Source organism: Castanea sativa, chromosome 8 (assembly GCF_040712315.1).
Source record: "Castanea sativa cultivar Marrone di Chiusa Pesio chromosome 8, ASM4071231v1".
Lineage (NCBI taxonomy): Eukaryota > Viridiplantae > Streptophyta > Magnoliopsida > Fagales > Fagaceae > Castanea > Castanea sativa.
In genome coordinates this window covers 49,813,500-49,832,734 of record NC_134020.1, presented here as the reverse complement: position 1 = coordinate 49,832,734, position 19,235 = coordinate 49,813,500, and the positions used below count along the sequence as shown (strand labels likewise).

The following is a 19,235-nucleotide window of genomic DNA, read 5'->3' as shown; positions in this document are numbered from 1 at the left end:
ATTTCCCCCAGCTCTAGCACTCTAGACTTGTGAAAGTTCTCTAACTTAACCTTTGAAAGGTATTTGGCTGGTACCACACTGATACTCTCGTAAGGTCTTCTTTTTCGTTTTTGTTATGCAGATTTTGTCTAGAGCGTGCAAAGATCATGTGACTCATTGACAATTTCGGCATCATCAATATATATTAAAGGGCCTATAGCCGCGTTTTGAAAACGCCGCTATAGCTTGGCTACAATTGCGATTCTTTGAAATATGGCTTAAAGCATGTCTATAGCTGCGTTTCTTTAAACACAGCTACAGGTTTGGTGTAAATTAATTATTAAAAAAAAAAAAAAAAACTCAGATTTCTCTCTCTCTAACCCGGTCTCTCACCTTCTCTCTCACGTTCTCCCTTTGACTCAAACCAATGGATTATGGGGATATACATTCTACACCTACATCAAGAAAGGCTTCTCATTTTCCACCACCCCCTCTTGATATGAGAAGGATTTTAACCGACGTTTTCACATTGGTTTTAGCTTCATCGTCATCGCCGAAACGGAGCAGTAGTGGGAGCGATGCGTTTGACGATCTTCTAGGGGGGTTCGAGAAGGTGGAGCGTGAGTCAAAGGGTTCGGGAGTAAATGTAAAGCAATCGCAGAGGGAGGAGAAGGAGAGTGTGCCAGATTTTGGTGATTTGCTACCGGGCTTCGGTGGTTCTAGGGTTCCTAGTGAAAGGTAATTGCTCTAACTAAGATTACTGATTTTAAATTTGAAACAATTAAGTTTTTTTTTTTCTTTGGCTTAAGTTTGATTCATATCTGTTTTGATGTGGAATCTGATTGGCATTTTGCTGATTAGCGAAGTTTATTTGGCATAGTTGAATTTGTTGGGTTTGAATTTTGAACTATATGGCTGTTATATTGGTTTTGATGTGTGATTAGGTTGACATTTTTGTGGTAATGGTTAATTTGGTTTAGAGCTAACTACTGGTGGAGTGGAATTGGATTATGGGTAGCATCTGATTTGGATTTTGATTTGTGGGTTGAGGTTGGATTTGACAAGGGAAATTCTGGAAAACATATTTTATTTGATTTCATTCAAGTTAAAGTAAATAAATAAAAAACAAATGGGTTGGAGAATAGTGAAAATTACTAATGAACTAAGAGACGTAATTTGAGAGGGCACTTGAAATAATAAGGAAAATCGCCAGCTGATGTGGTTTAAATATATGGGTAAACTGGAGAAGGATAGTTTGTTTGCTTGGGTAAAGTTTGGGTTCTATTCAATATTACATCTATTCCTCCTCCCAAGACGTGCAGTTGAAGAATTCCCTCCCCCTCCTCAAAGAAAAAAAGAACCGAAAAATAGAAGAGAGTTGGGTATCAATTTGTGTAATCCAATTACTAACACACTCTAATTACTCAAGTTTGCTTGTATTGTGGGATTTATTTTATTTTTTTAATCAAGGAGAAGAAAAGAAATTTCTGTATATATGTTCTGTATCAGGTATAAACTTCGGTTTGTAAATATATTTCTCCCTCTCTCTCTCTCTCTCTCTCTCTCTCTCTCTCTCTCTCTCTCTCTATTTTTACAAAAATATATAATTTTATAATTTTTGGTGTTTTTGTGTGATATTATTCTATTTTGAAGTGGTCTACATTCTTCTAATTTTTATAACTTATAATTAATATTACTCAAATAAATTTTTTTTTTGAATTTCAACTTATAGCGTCCGCTTCTAATGATAACTCTTTATTATCAGACCAAAATACTAATTAGTTTTTGGTGTATAGCCATTAGAGACTTTACCAAATCTCAACATAAATATGTATTTTCCCTTTCTTAATTAAGTACATTGAAGTGGACCGAATTGGACTAAATGGAACCAAAGTGGACCAAATAGACTGAATTGGACCGGAATGGAATGAATAGACCTGAATGGAATGAACTGGACCAAAGTTGACCAAAATGGAACAAATTGGACTAATGTGAACTGAATGGGAGATATGGACTGAATTGGGCCGAATTTTGAACGGTAATTAGAAAACATATCTCAAAAAATTAATAATAATTATTATAATATAGTGATGTAAAACCATAATCTATGATTCTATGTTCATGTTGAAAGTTAAAAGGGAAAAAAAAAATTCATTAAGAGCTTTATTATCTTTGTCTCTTGAAGTTGATGAAAATGGCATTTGTGATTCTATGGTTTTTAAAGTAAGTGTATACAAATCATAAATAAATGGTGTCTTTTTTAGAAAACAATAAATAAATGGTGTTTTTTCCCAAAGTGTTTGTATTACATGTATTTTTTTATTATAAGTTATAATTATTTTGAGAAAGAATCATGGTAGTTAAAAATAATGGGCATATCATGAATGTCAAACATCCATAACTCGCACATTAACACCTTTTCTGAATTGGAATTGATTTAGGTCCAGTGCACTGAACCCAGTCAAATGGTGACACGTGTCTAAAAGTGGACACATGTCACCATTTCAACAGGTCCAATGCCACTGGACACTGGACCTACATCAGTCAATTATTTAAAAACAAAACTAAAAGAGTAATTTATGGTCTCCAACTTCTCTAATTTGGAATCCTTTTCGTGATCTTATCCCTTGTTTTCTCTTTCAGAAAGAGAGAATTCACAGAGAAAAAGAAACATAATTCTACTGCTTAGACAGGGTGGAGGCTCTAGCCCTCCTAATGGTGTCTAGTTCCAATACAAGCTATCATTTTCGTTATATAAATGATTTGCTTATAGGATTTGCATTAGGTAGATTATTAATTAAATAGTTAAAAATGTGGGACTTATGTGCTTAAGTAACCATAGCACTCACACATAAATATTCCAATGTAACAAATAATTCAAAAGTATCTAGGTAGGTACTCACGCTTGGAGATTTTTGAAACAAGTAAAAGATGACAAAATTAATTCATTGAAAATCCAAATCAGTTGGAGTGCCCTCTTATTAGGTCATTATTTAACAATAATTTGAGAAACGTACATAGATACCGATTACACAATTCAAAGTCCATACAAATGGAGAAGAAATTATTTTCAGTTTATTATTTGGAGAAGAAATTATTAGTTCATAATACAAGCATAGTCCGTGTCTACTTTTTGAGAAAATTCTTGAACCAATGGGCTGAATGTTTTGGGTGTCTTTTCAAGCCATCTTTGTAGTCTACATAGTTGATTCCAAATCGAACAGTGTAACCTGAACTCCACTCAAAGTTGTCCAACAATGACCAGGCAAAGTATCCCTTTACATTAACGCCATCCCTATACCATAGAACAAAAATCAATGCTAGTTAGATTTCTGTAGGGAGAGAGAGAGAGGGAGAGATCTATGGCTATGAAATCTATTTTATTTTAGATTGTTATATAATTATATTATTTAAAGTTGTTAATGTTAAGCACTTACTTGATAGCCCTAAGAAGGTACCAAAGATGGCTATGGTAATACTCAATTCTTTGGTTGTCAGCAAGGGCTTCCTCAAGCGACAAAGTGGCATTATTGAACTCATCAACTCCTATAAATATAGTTAGGAGAATTTAGCATCAAATGGAAACCTAATAATTTTGGATTATAAAATAAAATTTTAAAAAAAATTTAGAGGAAATTACCATTCTCAGTGATGTAAATTAGTGGATTATGGTACTTCCTCTTTGTGTAGAGCAAAAGATCTCGAATTCCTCTAGGATACACATGCAGCCAACTTGAAGCAGCCTGCGATTATTTAGGGATATTAACGTAACTATATAAGCTTCAACACAATGTGCTTTATATTTAAATACAAAAAAAGAAAATATAAAGAAAAAATTTTGGTTCCATACATGTTTGATGCTATATTGCTTAACCCATGATGTAATAATTGAAGAGACTATCCGTGTGTAATTTTAGTCATATGAATTTTTTAATGAATCATGTGACTTGTTTAAATAATAGACAAGGATAGTCTTATAATTTTTCACAAAACGAATTAGAAAATATAGATTCAAACATGTTTAAAGCCAAACTTTTTTTGTCGTATAAATTGCGTTGTATTTAGTTGGTAAAATTGATAGTTGAGGACCTTCATTAAACTAAAACAAAAATGTTGTTTCTTTTTTTCCTCTAACTACTAGAACAAAAATGTTGACATGTATTTAATTGGCTAGTGCATACCGGAGCACCAATGAGTTTCCCATTGCGCGAAGCTGCGAAAACAAGAAAAAATATGTTCTGGTTAGTATTCCTATATTAGATTCATAAGAAACTCATAAGCATGGCTTCCAATGTTGAATTTGTACTTACCAGTAAGATTAGCACTAGAATCTGTCGCGTAACTTGCTTTTAAACCATTTGGTTGAGGTGCATAAGCTGCATAATAAGCAGTATAGTAGTTTAATCCTATAAAATCAAATGACCCTTTTACTAGCATGGACTGCTCTTTGGTGAACTTCGGTAATCGGTCTTTAACGAGAGATCGCATGCTATGTGGATAGTCACCATTTGTCAATGGGTCCAAAAACCTGCAATAACAATCGAATATTTAACATTTATGCTAACTATTGATCTGTTAAATTTGTACATACATAACTTGAATAAATTTGTACAAGCTATGTGGATGTAATAACTTTTGTATATTTATTAGAATTTAAAAAGAGATTTAGTTCTTTTTGAGATTTTTTTTGTAGGTAGAAATATTTAAGTTTGTCAAAGGGTAAGGATTAAATTATATATATAAAATGAAAAATGAAAACCAGCAAGCAGAACTTACCATCCCAGCATGAAATCAAGGGCACGTTGTGCCGCATTCTGGTTGTCGTTCGCATTAGAGTATGGCACCATCCAGTGACTCAGTAGTGTTATCCCTATAACACCTTTCTGTGCTGCCTGCATGTGAATTGTTAACATTTTTTGAGACACTCAGAGCTTATGCTTGAGATTTTTTATATCTATCTAAGTATTTTGATAGATACGTTAGACTTTTAGCTTATGGTAACAATTTTATTATGATTGCTCATATCATCGACTAAGACACCATTTGATTTTTAGTGTAGGCAAATTCAAATATTACATCTCTTATTCAATGGTAAGACACTTTATCAGTTAATTTAACTAAACTTCACTTAATCGTATTTAGAAATTGACATTCAAGTGGTCTAAGAGATACTCATTATATCATGTGCAATGAGTATCTTTTTAGAGTAACATGGAAATATATGGTTTCTTTATGTTAAAGTTTGATAAGCCAAACCTGATATTTTTGCTTGTACACTTTAACCGCGGCTGCATGAGCAAGTAGCTGGTGATGTGTCACCAAATATGGCTCTGTTCCTGAATTGCCCCCAGTGCAATTTAGATTTTGCCAAGCAGAACATCGAGCAGGTGCTAATTGCCCTGTTACATAACCACCATCGCTGAAGGTATATGGCTCATTTAGTGTGATCCAGTGCTTTACCCGATCACCAAATTCCTTGAAGCAAAGTTCCGCATAGTCCCGAAAATCATCGCTAAATATTAGACGTGTATGTTAGAATAATCATTAAATAATTAAATTCAATTTTTTTCCATAGTAGTTTAACCTATTGAGACAAATTGTAATTTATTTATTTTATCATGGCATTGAGATTGAACCTATCTCTGCTTCAGTCTCTTATGTTATGCTCCACCCCAGATTGTGCCCCACCTAACAAATGTGAGTCTAAGACCAAAAGAGAGCAGAATTTTTTTTTTTTTTTTTTTTTTTTTGGTTTTTTTGAGATAGATAGATAGCATGGGAAAGGGAGATGGAGTCTGAATCATAGAAATAAGATACCATAAAATATGTCGTTACCATTTAGTTATTACTTAAACTCTAAGAGTGTTAAAATAATTGTTAAATAATTAAATTCACTTAGTATCTTTATGGGTCCTCAATATTTTTTCTTTTATCCTAAAAATGGGAGTCATTTAAATATTAATTATGATAAGATAAATGTATGTAAAAAGTCTATAAACGGATGGAGAAGAGGTGCAGATTATTTGGTGACTCAGTCACTTACACAATGTGGGGACTTAAGAAACCACCATACTCATCTTCTAAGGCTTGGGGAAGATCCCAGTGGAAAATTGTCACAAAGGGCTTTAAACCTGCATTCATTAATAGAAAAAATTTAAATCATGAACTATAAAAGTAAAATAAGTTGATGATATGATGAAATTTTAAGATTGAATCTTGACCTTTTCCTAGAAGCTCATTGATGAGGTTGTTGTAGTACTTGATTCCTTCTCTATTTACACCACCACTAAGTTTTCCTTCTGAAATTAGACCCCATGATAAAATTGTTAGAAACATAGAAGGGCATAAATATATTGATTCAAGTCCCTGATGTACACTCAATGATACCTCATAAATCTCAAAGTAAATATTAATGCAAAAAATCTTACTTGGTAAAATTCTGGGCCATGAGATTGAGAACCTGTATGCATCTAAATTCATCTCCTTCATAATCCCAACGTCTTCCTAAAACAAAAACAAAAATAAATAAATATTTACCAAAAATAGTTTAAGTTCCTTTCCGGTTTGTAAATATTAGTTGGGCTCATTATTTGGAATAATCAAATTTTGTAAGCAGGGTGGGCCTTAAAACTTCAGAAAATTCCAAACACGAATGGGTGAGGCTTGATTTTCATTTTATGTTATGTTCATCAGTTCATGTACCTTGTAACGATGATATTGATCCACAGCTACATCTCCATTACTTCCATCTGCTATCTTATCTGTAATTTCATCACAAATCTTATATTTAGAAGATATAAATTTTGTTATGCCTTACTTCAAGCCACAAGTCAAACTCGATATGATCCTTTTTTTCATAAGCCAAAATTAATAAAATATAAAAAAGAATCACTTTAATATTGAATTTATCTCCCTTTCAAAAGAACAAATACACATAAAATAAAATAAAAAACAAAAACAAAAATACTCATGACAAAAGTTAAATTCTTAAATTTACACATTTATAGGTGAACTTTAAAGTGTGAAAAAATCATTTGTAAGTTTTTGTGAGAAAAACAAAACATAGGCAAAAAATAGGAAATAACATTTAACACGGACTCAGAAAAAACAAAAACAAAATTAAATTGAATAATTTTTAAAATCCATTTGAAATAAAATAGGCGAACTCATGTTATCCATGGGTTGGTTTCAAACTTTCTAATGAGTCCAAAATTTCTTATTTCCATGCTCTTTTTTTATCGGGTTGGTGTCAATTTTGTCCGGTCTTAAAAAGTTGGTTCAACGGAGTACTTGTCGAAATTTTATTACAGCAATTTAGCAGAAATTGTGTCATGAGCCTCGTCCAAAAAAAAAGTAATTTGGCCCCATGCCTCTTATTATGTTTTACTGTGAGTTTATGTTAGGATTAAAAAAATTATTTTATTATTCAGTTTATTTTTTCTATTATTTATGAGTTCTACTACACTTTTTAACACTATTTATAGACCCTGCTATATTATTTTAATTAACTTTTATCTTTATTTAAAGTATTTTCAGCAATAATTTTTCAATTTCAGCAAAATAAACAATATTCAAACACTCTGTACTCACCAACTTAATCTTTACTCTTATATGACGTGAGAGTGTGAGACTGTTTGAGTAATAATTAAGTTTGTCACTATTTGAACTAACAATTTTTAAACTTACCGGTGTGGTGGGTTATAAATAGTATCTAGAGATGCAAAAGTGTTTGGGTAGTCAATGGTAAATAAATAGTATCTAGAGATGCAAGGGCGAAGGTATGTATAAGGGTAAATATATATACAATTATTTTAACATTTTCAAAATTTAGTCTACAAAAATAAAAGTTGCCCTCCCCCCAAAATATTTGAATTAATCCAATAATGCTCTAAAAAAATAATTGGTCTAATAGTTATAGAGATATAATTTTATTTTTTGCAATTCTATTTTTTATTCTAAAATATACTCTTATATCTATTAATTATTTGATAAAATTAGGTATTTAACATGTTTGAATCTATCTTTTTCAACATGTTATGTGGTAATTAACAAGTCATTGACTCATTAAAAAAATTGTCACTAAAACTACACATGAAATGTGTCTTTAGTGCCACATAATGGGCTAGAGCAATGTAGCTTTAAATATGTTTGAAGCTTTACTTATTCCTCCAAGTTTTAGATCATTCATGTTTTTGAAAATTTCATTAGTTTAATTGAAAGATTTTTTACTTACTTTAGTATAAAATTTAATAATTTGTATTTAAAATGAAACTTTTTAATAATTTCGCCATGAAAATGGAAAAAATGAATTTTATTTTATGAAAGATCTCCATCAAAAATAATTCTAATTGAAAATACTAAGCTCTTTTTTTTTTTTTTTTTGTATGTATATATATAACTTACCAAATAAAAAAGTGTGTATATATATGTGTGTGTAAAGATTGTCTTAATAAATATATTAGTATCGTAACTTGACTCCCCAAACAATAATTCCTAACTCCACCCCTTAGAGATGAGGAAGGAAGCTAGAGGAACAACATAATTTTTCAATGATGTTAAGAGACTTTTGTGTAAGGGAGAAAATTATATATTTTTGAAAAAAACTTAATAATACTTGACATTAATTAACTCAAACCTCAAAATAATTTCTGTATTTTACTCAAAAAAATGAAATGAACTGTTTTATCGTAGGTAGTTTTATTACACACTGTGTGAATTCATACATTGTTCAAAATGCATTGAAGTCGAGACTTTTTAAGTTATGTCATGAGTTCAGTGCGTAACTTTTAGAGATAGAGGGTAAGCATATGTGCGCAGAGAGAGAGAGAGAGAGAGACCTGGATATTTATGGGTGTAAATATCCCATATACTTGGTCCTTTGCCTCCTTCCTTTGCTGCACCTTCATACTGAAATTTAAACACACATTTGCACATATGCGTTATGCATGATATCTCAGACTCTCAGGACACTTGAAGCAAAACTCCATTAGATACTATACAAATATGTGCAAAACCAAGGACTTACCTGGTAAGAAGCCGATGCTGTCCCAAAAATGAAACCGGCCGGAAAGCTGTTCCGGTTGAGTGAAGTAGTGACATTTCTTGGTGCAACAGCAATGCTATGACTCAAAGAGCCAAGCAGAAGTAGGAAGCCTAAGAGTTTATAGCCTTGAAACTCCATAACTGATATCTTGGTTATTCTAGGTACCACCATAGGGCCTTTTATAGAGTAGCAATATATTATCGAAATGATTACGGAACTGGGAAAAATGAAAAAGAAAAAAGAAACTAGGAAAAGGACAGACGATGGTACACAGTAAATCTTATCAGCACTTGAAATTATTATATGGCATTGGAAGTAAAATCCATTAATAACCTCCTGTTTATCTTCTCAAAAAAAATAAAATAGGGAAATTACAATAACTGGCAGAGCTAGAGGGGGGCCAGGGGCACCTGCCCCCTGACTTCTAATTTTTTTTTTTTTTTTTTATTAGTAATCACATGGAGGGGGAAAAAAGAAAAAGACTTCTACTTGTTAAAACTTGAAAGTAACCAAACCACCTATTTCACTATTTTTTTTTTATATCATTATTTACACTAATTTTACTATTTATGATACTTTTCATATCATTTTATCTTTGAATGATGCTAGAGATATTACAAATTTTTCTACTTATATCTTACAAATTGGCATGTCACCAATCACAAAAAATAATTTCAAACATTTATTCATTATATTTTTTAAGTAACACTAATCATATTTTTACTCCATCAGTTTGTAAATTTTTTAGTAGCTATGAATTGGTTGTTTTTGTTTATTTGTTTTAATAATATGAAATATATTCATATTTGCTTACAATTGTTTATTTATTTTGTTATTATTGTTGATTAATGTTTTTTAGATAAATTTCACTTTTAATATCATCTTTTAATTTTGCCCCCTCTAGACTAAAATTCTAGCTCCGCCATTAATTACAATATACTCATCTGTAATTTGGCCGAAATTTAAATTGTCTACCTGTGATTTAAAATTTGATACCTTATTCACATGAGATTAACTCAGCTGAATTTCTATAACCCACATCTGTTAAAAATAGAGCTAAATATGTAATTTTGCTTCATTTTTATGTTTCTCTCCTCCAAAAATACAAAAAACATAAAAATACAAGATCAAAAACTATTCATTGGAACACTTGCATACATCATGGAATTTCAAACTACAGATAGGCAATTTAAATTTTGGTCAAATCTCAGGTGGGTAAAATATCAAATTTTAAATCACAGGTAAGCAACTTAAATTTCAGGCAAACCACACGTGGGTAAGTTATAATTTGTCAAAAAATACCTCCTATTTACATTAGGTTCTTTCAATGTAACTAAAAATAATAATACAATTAAAAATTAAAATGGTTATTTTGGTTAACAATGTCTTAATGAAGTTTATTTGTAGAGCATTTTATACAAGCATGGTTCAAAATTTCATTTTTTAGAGAATCGTGAACAGAATTTAATAGATGAATAAAATATTAAATATAAAGTGATTTTTTTTTCCAGAAATATACAGTGAGTTGATCTTATACACTCGCATTATTGGACCTCACATGTCAGATAGAAATCTTATCTTATTCTTATTTGAATTCATAATGATTTGATCTAATAATATATAGGATGAGCAAGGTGTGTGTACTGTACTAGCTAGGGGACCCATATATTAGACACCTACAAATAGGGGGAAATTTTCCAACTAGCATCAACTATTTCGTTAGTAATCATGATTTTAAAACTATTTAAAAAAACTAACATCTAGGTCTTTGAGACTTGAGTTTAGTGACAAACTCGAGCCTTTAAGACTCGAGTTCTAGTGTTGATGTGAAACAATTTATCTACATGGAACTCGAGTTTTTTAAACTCAAGTTCTATAGAAGTAGATCTGAAAAATGAAGAAAAAGAAGAACAAAGGACCATATCTGGAAGGAAGAGGAAGGAAAAGAAGAAGAGGAACTAATGTATGTAGAGAATGGTGAAACTCAAGCTCCAAGTAGATTTTTTTTTCCATGTCAGATTGTCATCGCTTGTAACTCAAGTCTCAGAAACTCGAGTTCCATCTTTGAACTCAAGTTTTAGACACTCAAGATGTTAGTTTGCTAAATAATTTTGTAAACTTGACAACTAACTAAAATGATACTAAATGCACACAAAAAAAAATCCCACAAACATTTTGAAGAAATTAAAGGGCATCTTTAGTTTTAAGCTGCCCTTTTGTGCATCCATAGAGCCTCTCACTCCTCCCACGTTGATCCATCTTCTGCTGTCGGTGGGACTTTTTCTTTATTAATTTAAAAATTCTCAACATGCATGATCCAATTAAATAAAATAATAGGCTTTGCCAACCACGCACACCGCGCACACCGATCCACACAAAGCTCAGCTGACAGGGTCCAAACTCTTAGGGATTTCTTGGCTACTCGATCCACAACTGATTTTCTGTTGCAAAGAGAGAGATTTATATAATTTTAGGCCATTCATAAAGATAGATATTTTATTCAAAATTCTCTTAGTTTAATGAACAAGATAGCAATCCTTGGTTTAATTTTCATAGTTTAATGAACAAGTTGCCAATATGCCAATCTTTCTTTGCAATACGTGTTTTTTGGGTTTATGGAGCCAATCTATATGAACGAGCCCAGTTGCCAATGGTCCAGTTGATTAATTCACCATCGAAGTTTGATTGAATTCATTCTTTAAAATAAATACCCAATTAAAAACAACCAAAGAATAACTTTATTAGTTTATTATTTCCTCCTACCAATTTGTATAAAATTAACATTGCAAAGACTTACAATGAACCAGCTTAATCAAAGCACGTGTGTCATTGAAAAATTGGCAAAACTGGCATCTGAGTCTATGCGTATATCTCTTCCATCTCACAATTCATATACTCAGAAGTCCAACGGGAAAGTCTTGTTTACTAAAAATATGGATAAGCTAGCATTGTGTACCCATTGAAATTTCTACAACTTTGCTGGGAGAAACACTCATGTTTAACCAGTCAAAAACCTTCATGAATGAATATATATATATATATATATATATATAGTTTAAAAAAATTGTGTAGGGCATGAGATATATATTGACCCGTGTTGTGCATGACCTGTCTACCACTAAAGAATTATGCTCGTCTTTTTTTTATTTTTTCATTCTCTTTTGAGACAGAGACAGTTTGATAAAACTTTACCCATTTGAATTCAAGTAATTACTATGCTATTATTTCATGTAAAAAAAAAAAAAAAAGCTGCTATATTTTGCATAATTTTTCAGTAATTTGTTAAAATTGGAAGTTGTGGCTGTGGTGATGTAAACAATCATTATTACTACATATGTCTCAAAATTGAAATTATAACATAGATGACTCCAAAATTGAAAGACATAAATACCTCATATACATTATTTATTTATTTGTAGATTTTAAGTTGGGAGGGAGGATTTGGATATGTGAATATTAAAAGTGTGCATTTGGCATGAATTATTTTTGCCAAATTATTTTACTACTTCAGCTTATTTTTATTACTATTCATGTGTTCTACTGTACTTTTTAGTACAATTCATGGGTCTTATTGTCTTATTTCAGCTAATTTTTACTTTAATTTACAGTACTTTCAGCAAAAAAAAATTAGTTTCAGCAAAATAAATAGATCCCAAAAGGACACTAAAATACTAAGAAATGTCATTTGACCTAAAGGTCATTAGCCCACATATATTAGTGTATTTTTTCCTTAAAAATAATTCAATTATTACAAATTGGAGAGAGAGGACTCAAACCATATATAGTTTTGCTTATATAAAAATGAGATAAATCATTGCAACTAAACTATAAAACTCTTGACCACATACATTAGAGATTGAGGGAGATTGGGCATTAATAATATACCACTTTTTTTTTAATCCATTTATATAAAAGACCTAGATCCTAAATTTATATACCATGTAAGTACCGATAACAAGAACTGTCACATTTTAATAGGTTTAGAGGGGAAAATTGTAAGTGTTTCATATATAGTCTTTTTTAATTCGATAAATTTAGAGGTAAAACTGAAAGTGTTTCAGTCATTTTTGAACATTTTTCGATGTTTTTGGTTTTATGTTATATGAATATCTTACTAATTAATCTATTATGAATTACGATCCTCTAAAAAAAAACCATTAATGAATCTCCTCTTCCTTAGAAAGTTCTTGTCACATAATCTGCAATGCTGATACCAAACAGAGGAAAGTTTGAATAATTTTGATTCTTCTGATAGCAAATAGTAAAAAACTTGAATAATTTTTATTCTTCTAACTACTAGATAACTGATATAAAATAATGAAAAGCTTGATTAATTCTTATTTGAAAAGATAAGACTGATTCTTGTGCTTCATTGAACTGATACTTTTGTTGAAGAAAACTTGTCTTATACAAAATCATTGTGGAAGTGGTACTAAATGATTTGTTGAAATGAACTGACACGCATGACATGCAGTTTGGAAATAATTAAACTAATTTGAATGATACCGAAGTATTTGCTGGAAATAATTCAAAGAAACTGGTACTCTCGATAGTTTTCAAACGTACCTTGGGAATCTTAAAAATATTGCTGCGTTTAATTTTGTGTAGATATAAAATTAACTATTTATTATTTTATCAATTAACTTAAGTTTTGTACATAATTTTTAAAAATATGAAAATTTTAAAATTCAAAGATTTTATAAATAAGATATTAATAATTTTCTCTTATCATTTGGAAATTTAAAATAAAACAGAAGTTCGTTTACATATTGTGCTTATTCTAAGTAGATGTCTCTCTCTCTCTCTCTCTCTAAAAAAAAAAAAAACTCGGTCATGAGGGTATGGGTGAGGCTTTGGTTAAAAGATGCATGCATTAGATCGATGTTAATAATTTCCTTTTTTTTTTTATGGGAATAATTTCCTGTTTTATGTGTATAACAAACATAATTTTCATGTTTGATGTGATCATATGAAGAACAAAACAAAACTATGTTTTTTTTTCTTCTTTGATACAGTATACGATCTATGTTTTGTTCTGCCTCACCTTGTGAAACCGACCTGTGCTTTGTTTCTTCTTTTTGTTTTTTGGAGTTGATTTGCCTTGTATACCTCCACGTTTCCAAATTTGTGAACTTTGTATTTTATTTTAATTCATATCTTAAAAAAGAAAAAGACAATAATCATGCACTATTATTCTTTGAACTTTTCCGCAAGAAAATGTCAAAGTAGGATATAGTGTGTTAACTGTTAACTATCACTTCTAAATTCACATCATGTGTCGCATTTCAGCGGGGTCAGATCACAGGATATTGTACCCAATCTTTACCCTATCATGTTTCCACTGAAGGACCTCTTACTACGATGCAAATCAATCAAGTAAAGCAAAGGTCTTTCAACACGGTAAATAACTCCAATTATAAGAGGAATCCTTATCCGTAAAGATTAGCATATAAATGGAAGTCTTGTAATTTAAAATTGTTACAAAATTTGGATTAGCGATTTTGATTAGACATCTAGACTTGGATAAAATGATACATTTCTTGAGGTCAAAATGGGCTTTTGCCCTTTTCATGAAAAAAAATCAGCATGTTGCCCTCTTTTTCAAACTAATTAAGGAAATGTTCCTCTTTTGAAACTCGATTTTCTCAAAATTTAGTTAAGCCCTATAGCGACGTTTTAAGGAGCTTATAGTGACGTTTTTAAGGACCTATAGCAGCGTTTTGTAACTCGAGCTCCATGAAGTCGAGTTATAGGTAAAATAAAAAATAAAATAAATCTTGCATGTAACTCGATTTCATGGAGGTCGAGTTACAAAACGCCACTATAGGTCTTTAAAACGTCACTATAGGCTCTTTAAAATGTCGCTATAGGGCTCCAGATAATTTTTTTTTTTTTAACTTGATTTTGAGAAAATCGAGTTTTAAAAGAGGAGTATTTCCCTAACTAGTTTGAGAAAGGGAACATTTGCCCTTTTTTTTTATACGAAATGGGCATATGCCCATTTTCGCCCATTTCTTGATATATTTTCTTATGTATACTGACATCATTAATTAATTTATATATATTGGGTTATAAATTGACCCCAATTAATCAATTACCCAAATTGATTAATTAAGTCAAATTACTTAAAATTAGTGGAGGTACCAACAAATCACAATATTAATCTAGACTGTAGTGGTAACTAAATTTATATATATAGCAGCGTTTTGTAACTCGAGCTCCATGAAGTCGAGTTATAGGTAAAAAAATAATAATAATAAAATAAAAAATAAAATAAAACTTGCATGTAACTAGATTTCATGGAGGTCGAGTTACAAAACACCACTATAGGTCCTTAAAACGTCACTATAGGCTCTTTAAAATGTCACTATAGGGCTCCAGAAATTTTTTTTTTTTTTTGTAAACTCAATTCTGAAAAAATCAAGTTTCAAAAGAGGGGCATTTCCTTAATTAGTTTGGGAAATGGAACATTTGCCCATTTTTTTTGTGCAAAATGGGCATTTGCCCATTTTCGCCCATTTCTTGATATATTTTCTTTTATATACTGACATCATTAATTAATTTATATATATTAGGTTATAAATTGACCCTAATTAATTAATTACCCAAATTGATTAATTAAGTCAAATTACATAAAATTAGTGGAGGTACCAACAAATCACAATGTTAATCTAGAGTGTAGTGATAACTAAATTTATATATATAGCAGCGCTTTGTAACTCGAGCTTCATGAAGTCGAGTTATAGGTAAAAAAATCATAATAATAAAATAAAAAATAAAATAAAACTTGCATGTAACTCGATTTTATGCAGGTCGAGTTACAAAACGCCGCTATAGGTCCTTAAAATGTCACTATAGGCTCTTTAAAATGTTGCTATAGGGCTCTAGAAATTTTTTTTTTTTTTTTTTGAAACTCGATTCTAAAAAAATCAAGTTTCAAAAGAGGGGCATTTCCTTAATTAGTTTGGGAAAGGGAACATTTGCCCATTTTTTTTGTGCAAAATGGGCATTTGCCCATTTTCGCCCATTTCTTGATATATTTTCTTTTATATACTGACATCATTAATTAATTTATATATATTAGGTTATAAATTGACCCCAATTAATTAATTACTCAAATTTATTAATTAAGTCAAATTACATAAAATTAGTGGAGGTACCAACAAATCACAATGTTAATCTAGAGTGTAGTGGTAACTAAATTTATATAGAGAGCATCGTTTTGTAACTCAAGCTCCATAAAGTCGAGTTATAAGTAAAAATAATAATAATAATAAAATAAAAAATAAAATAAAACTTGCATGTAACTCGATTTCATGGAGGTCGAGTTACAAAACGCCGCTATAGGTCCTTAAAACGTCACTATAGGCTCATTGAAATGTCATTATAGGGCTTCAGAATTTTTTTTTTTTTTTTTGAAACTCAATTTTGAAAAAATCGAATTTAAAAAAATGAACATTTCCCTAATTAGTTTGGGAAAATGAACATTTGCCCTTTTTTTTGTGCGAAATGGGCATTTGCCCATTTTCGCCCATTTCTTGATATATTTTCTTATATATACTGACATCATTAATTAATTTATATATATTGGGTTATAAATTAACCCTAATTAATTAATTACCCAAATTGATTAATTAAGTCAAATTACATAAAATTAGTGGAGGTACCAACAAATCACAATGTTAATCTAGAGTGTAGTGGTAACGAAATTTGACAAAGTGATTTGTTGTCTAACGGAGAAAACTTTCACAATGCAAAAACCCTACCATGTGAATTTCTAGTTACTCCTCCCAAGAATCTACTAATCAAGGACAAGGAATCTTACCCTCCTACCCTATCCCAAAGTACCTATTTACAGTAGAACCCTTAAGCTAATCTTCAATTAAACTTAATCTTGTAAAGACTTTAATTGCACAAATCTTCATTCTATGACTAACTCCCAGAAACTTTTTTTTCTTTTTTGATTTGAACTCCAAGGAACTTGAAACTTATTGTTGGATACAAAGTTCTTCACTACACACACTTGTAGAAGAGAAAGCAACTTGATCAAAGATTTAATAAACACCGATACTTCTGGATCTATCGAGCTACATAGATCCTGAAATCTCATATCTAATTTTTAGCTAATGATGACATGTCTTTTCTAGGGTTTCATTCTCTAACCTACTAGATGATATAAAAGCATTATTTTAAAGTTTCTAATTAGATAGTATGCATTTTTTTCACTTTAAATTGATGCCTCCCCATTTGTCGGGCAATACTTAGTCCTGGAGCACTACTCTAGGCTCTCATAAAGGGGACCCATAGTGAGGCCCATGTGTGGGGCCCACCCCATTTGTGAGAGACTGAAGCACTGCTCCAAAACTATCTAAGTATTTGCTCTATTTGTCCACATGAATTTTGTACCAAAAACAAAACCTAGAGAACAAATTTGTACAATTATCGCAATGAGTTTTAGTTAACTTAACTAGTAAAACCTCTCATCTTTGGATTTATATTTTGGTTTAATGATAAAAAACTATTATTAGGAGTGCTATAGGTTGAAACTATCTCTTAAAAAAATTAAAATATAACTGTACAATTTTTTTTATATACGAAACTGTACAATTATTGATAGTCATGCACTCATGTCAATATTATTGAACTGCAAACTCTTCAACTGATGTTGATTACAATTTACTTTTCTTTTGCTTATTTTTAATGACAATGAATTTTGTACCAAAAACAAAACCTAGAGAATAAATTTGTATAATTATCACAGTGAGTTTCAGTTAACTCAATTAGTAAAATCTCTCATATTTGAATTTATATTTTGGTTTGATGATAAAAAATTATTAATAAGAATGCTTTAAGTCAAAGCTATCTCTTAAAAAAGTTAAAATATAACTGTACAATTTTATTTTATTTTATACGAAACTATACAATTATTGATAGTCATGTGCTCATGTCAATATTATTGAACTGCAAACTCTTCAATTGATGTTGATTACAATTTACTTTTCTTTTGCTTATTTTTAATGACAATGTTGTACACTTCATAAACGATTTTGTACACGTGATAGATAACGTACGTAAACAGTTACATTAATTTGCCTCTAATCATAAACATGTTACACATGGTACGGGTGTCTTAACCCACCGACATTTCTTATAAATAAGGGTTTTTTTTTTTTTTTTGAGCTGATTACTATTAAACTATCATTTGAATTTTATTTCATTTGTAAGTCTAATAATGATACTATTATTTTATATTAAATAAAATTACTAACCGAAATTTTTTTTTCCTGAAAAGTTTGTCTCAGATCATGACAAATTAAAATTTTCTTGAATGAAAACAGTGCAAACTATACTCTTACCTTTCCAAAGTGATAAGGAGTTATCACATAATTTACAAGTACATGATCTGCAAAACTGATAAAAACAGTGGTAGGCTTAAATAATTTGATTCTTCTGATTGCAAATAGTGAAAAGTTTGAATAATTTCGATTATTCTATTGGATAACTGATACCAAATAATGAAAAGCCCAAATAATTCTTAATCGAAGAGAGATAAGACTGATTCTTGTGCTTCGTTGGACTGATAATTTTGTTGAAGAAAACTTGTCTTAATAAAAAATTATTGTTGATGAAAGTGAACTGATACGCATGACTGTCTGTAAATAATTATACTGATTTGAATGATACTGATGCATTAGCTGGAAATAATTTAAAGAAACTGTGGAGCTGTTTGGCCGATTGGTTCTAATACACATTTTCAGTTTTTAAATAATTTTATACACTTTTTCATCCATACATATTTCAAAAAACTACAGATAACATTATTAAAACTTCTCTATCAAACGGTCTTGGGAATCTTGAAAATATTACTCGGCTAAATTGAGTAGATATATAATTCAGTCACGAGTGACCTTTAGGGAAAAGATGAATGCATAAGATTGATGTTAAAATAATTTCCTGTTTGATTGATGTGTATAGCAAACATACTTTTCATGTTTGATGTGACCACATGAAAGAACAAAACAAAAGTGTTCTCTTTGAAGCAGTATACGATTTTTTTTTCTGCCTCCTTGATCCCTTTCCTAGTTCCCCTTTTAATGAACAGGTGGAAGATGAACAGGTCGAAGACGAGCTACCCAACCTTGATCCTGGTTCCCCTGCTCCTGCTCCGCCTGAAGATCATGTACAAGACATTCCACCTCGTCACTCAACTCGG

The 19,235-nt window shown here is 30.6% G+C and overlaps 1 protein-coding gene across 1 annotated transcript; it reads right to left on the bottom strand.

Moving 5' to 3' along the window:
* Nucleotides 1-2,923: 2,923 nt before the first annotated feature.
* Nucleotides 2,924-9,369, bottom strand: LOC142607478 (beta-glucosidase 12-like). Its single transcript, XM_075778988.1, has 13 exons — nt 9,005-9,369; nt 8,817-8,886; nt 6,682-6,740; nt 6,408-6,483; nt 6,201-6,278; nt 6,023-6,110; nt 5,236-5,491; nt 4,756-4,871; nt 4,290-4,507; nt 4,161-4,192; nt 3,620-3,722; nt 3,417-3,525; nt 2,924-3,274 (listed from the first exon to the last, which is right to left on the bottom strand). The coding sequence occupies exons 1-13, from the start codon at nt 9,191-9,193 to the stop codon at nt 3,106-3,108; spliced, it is 1,563 nt and encodes a 520-aa protein (XP_075635103.1). The 5' UTR covers nt 9,194-9,369; the 3' UTR covers nt 2,924-3,105.
* Between the last annotated feature and the right edge of the window lie 9,866 nt (nt 9,370-19,235).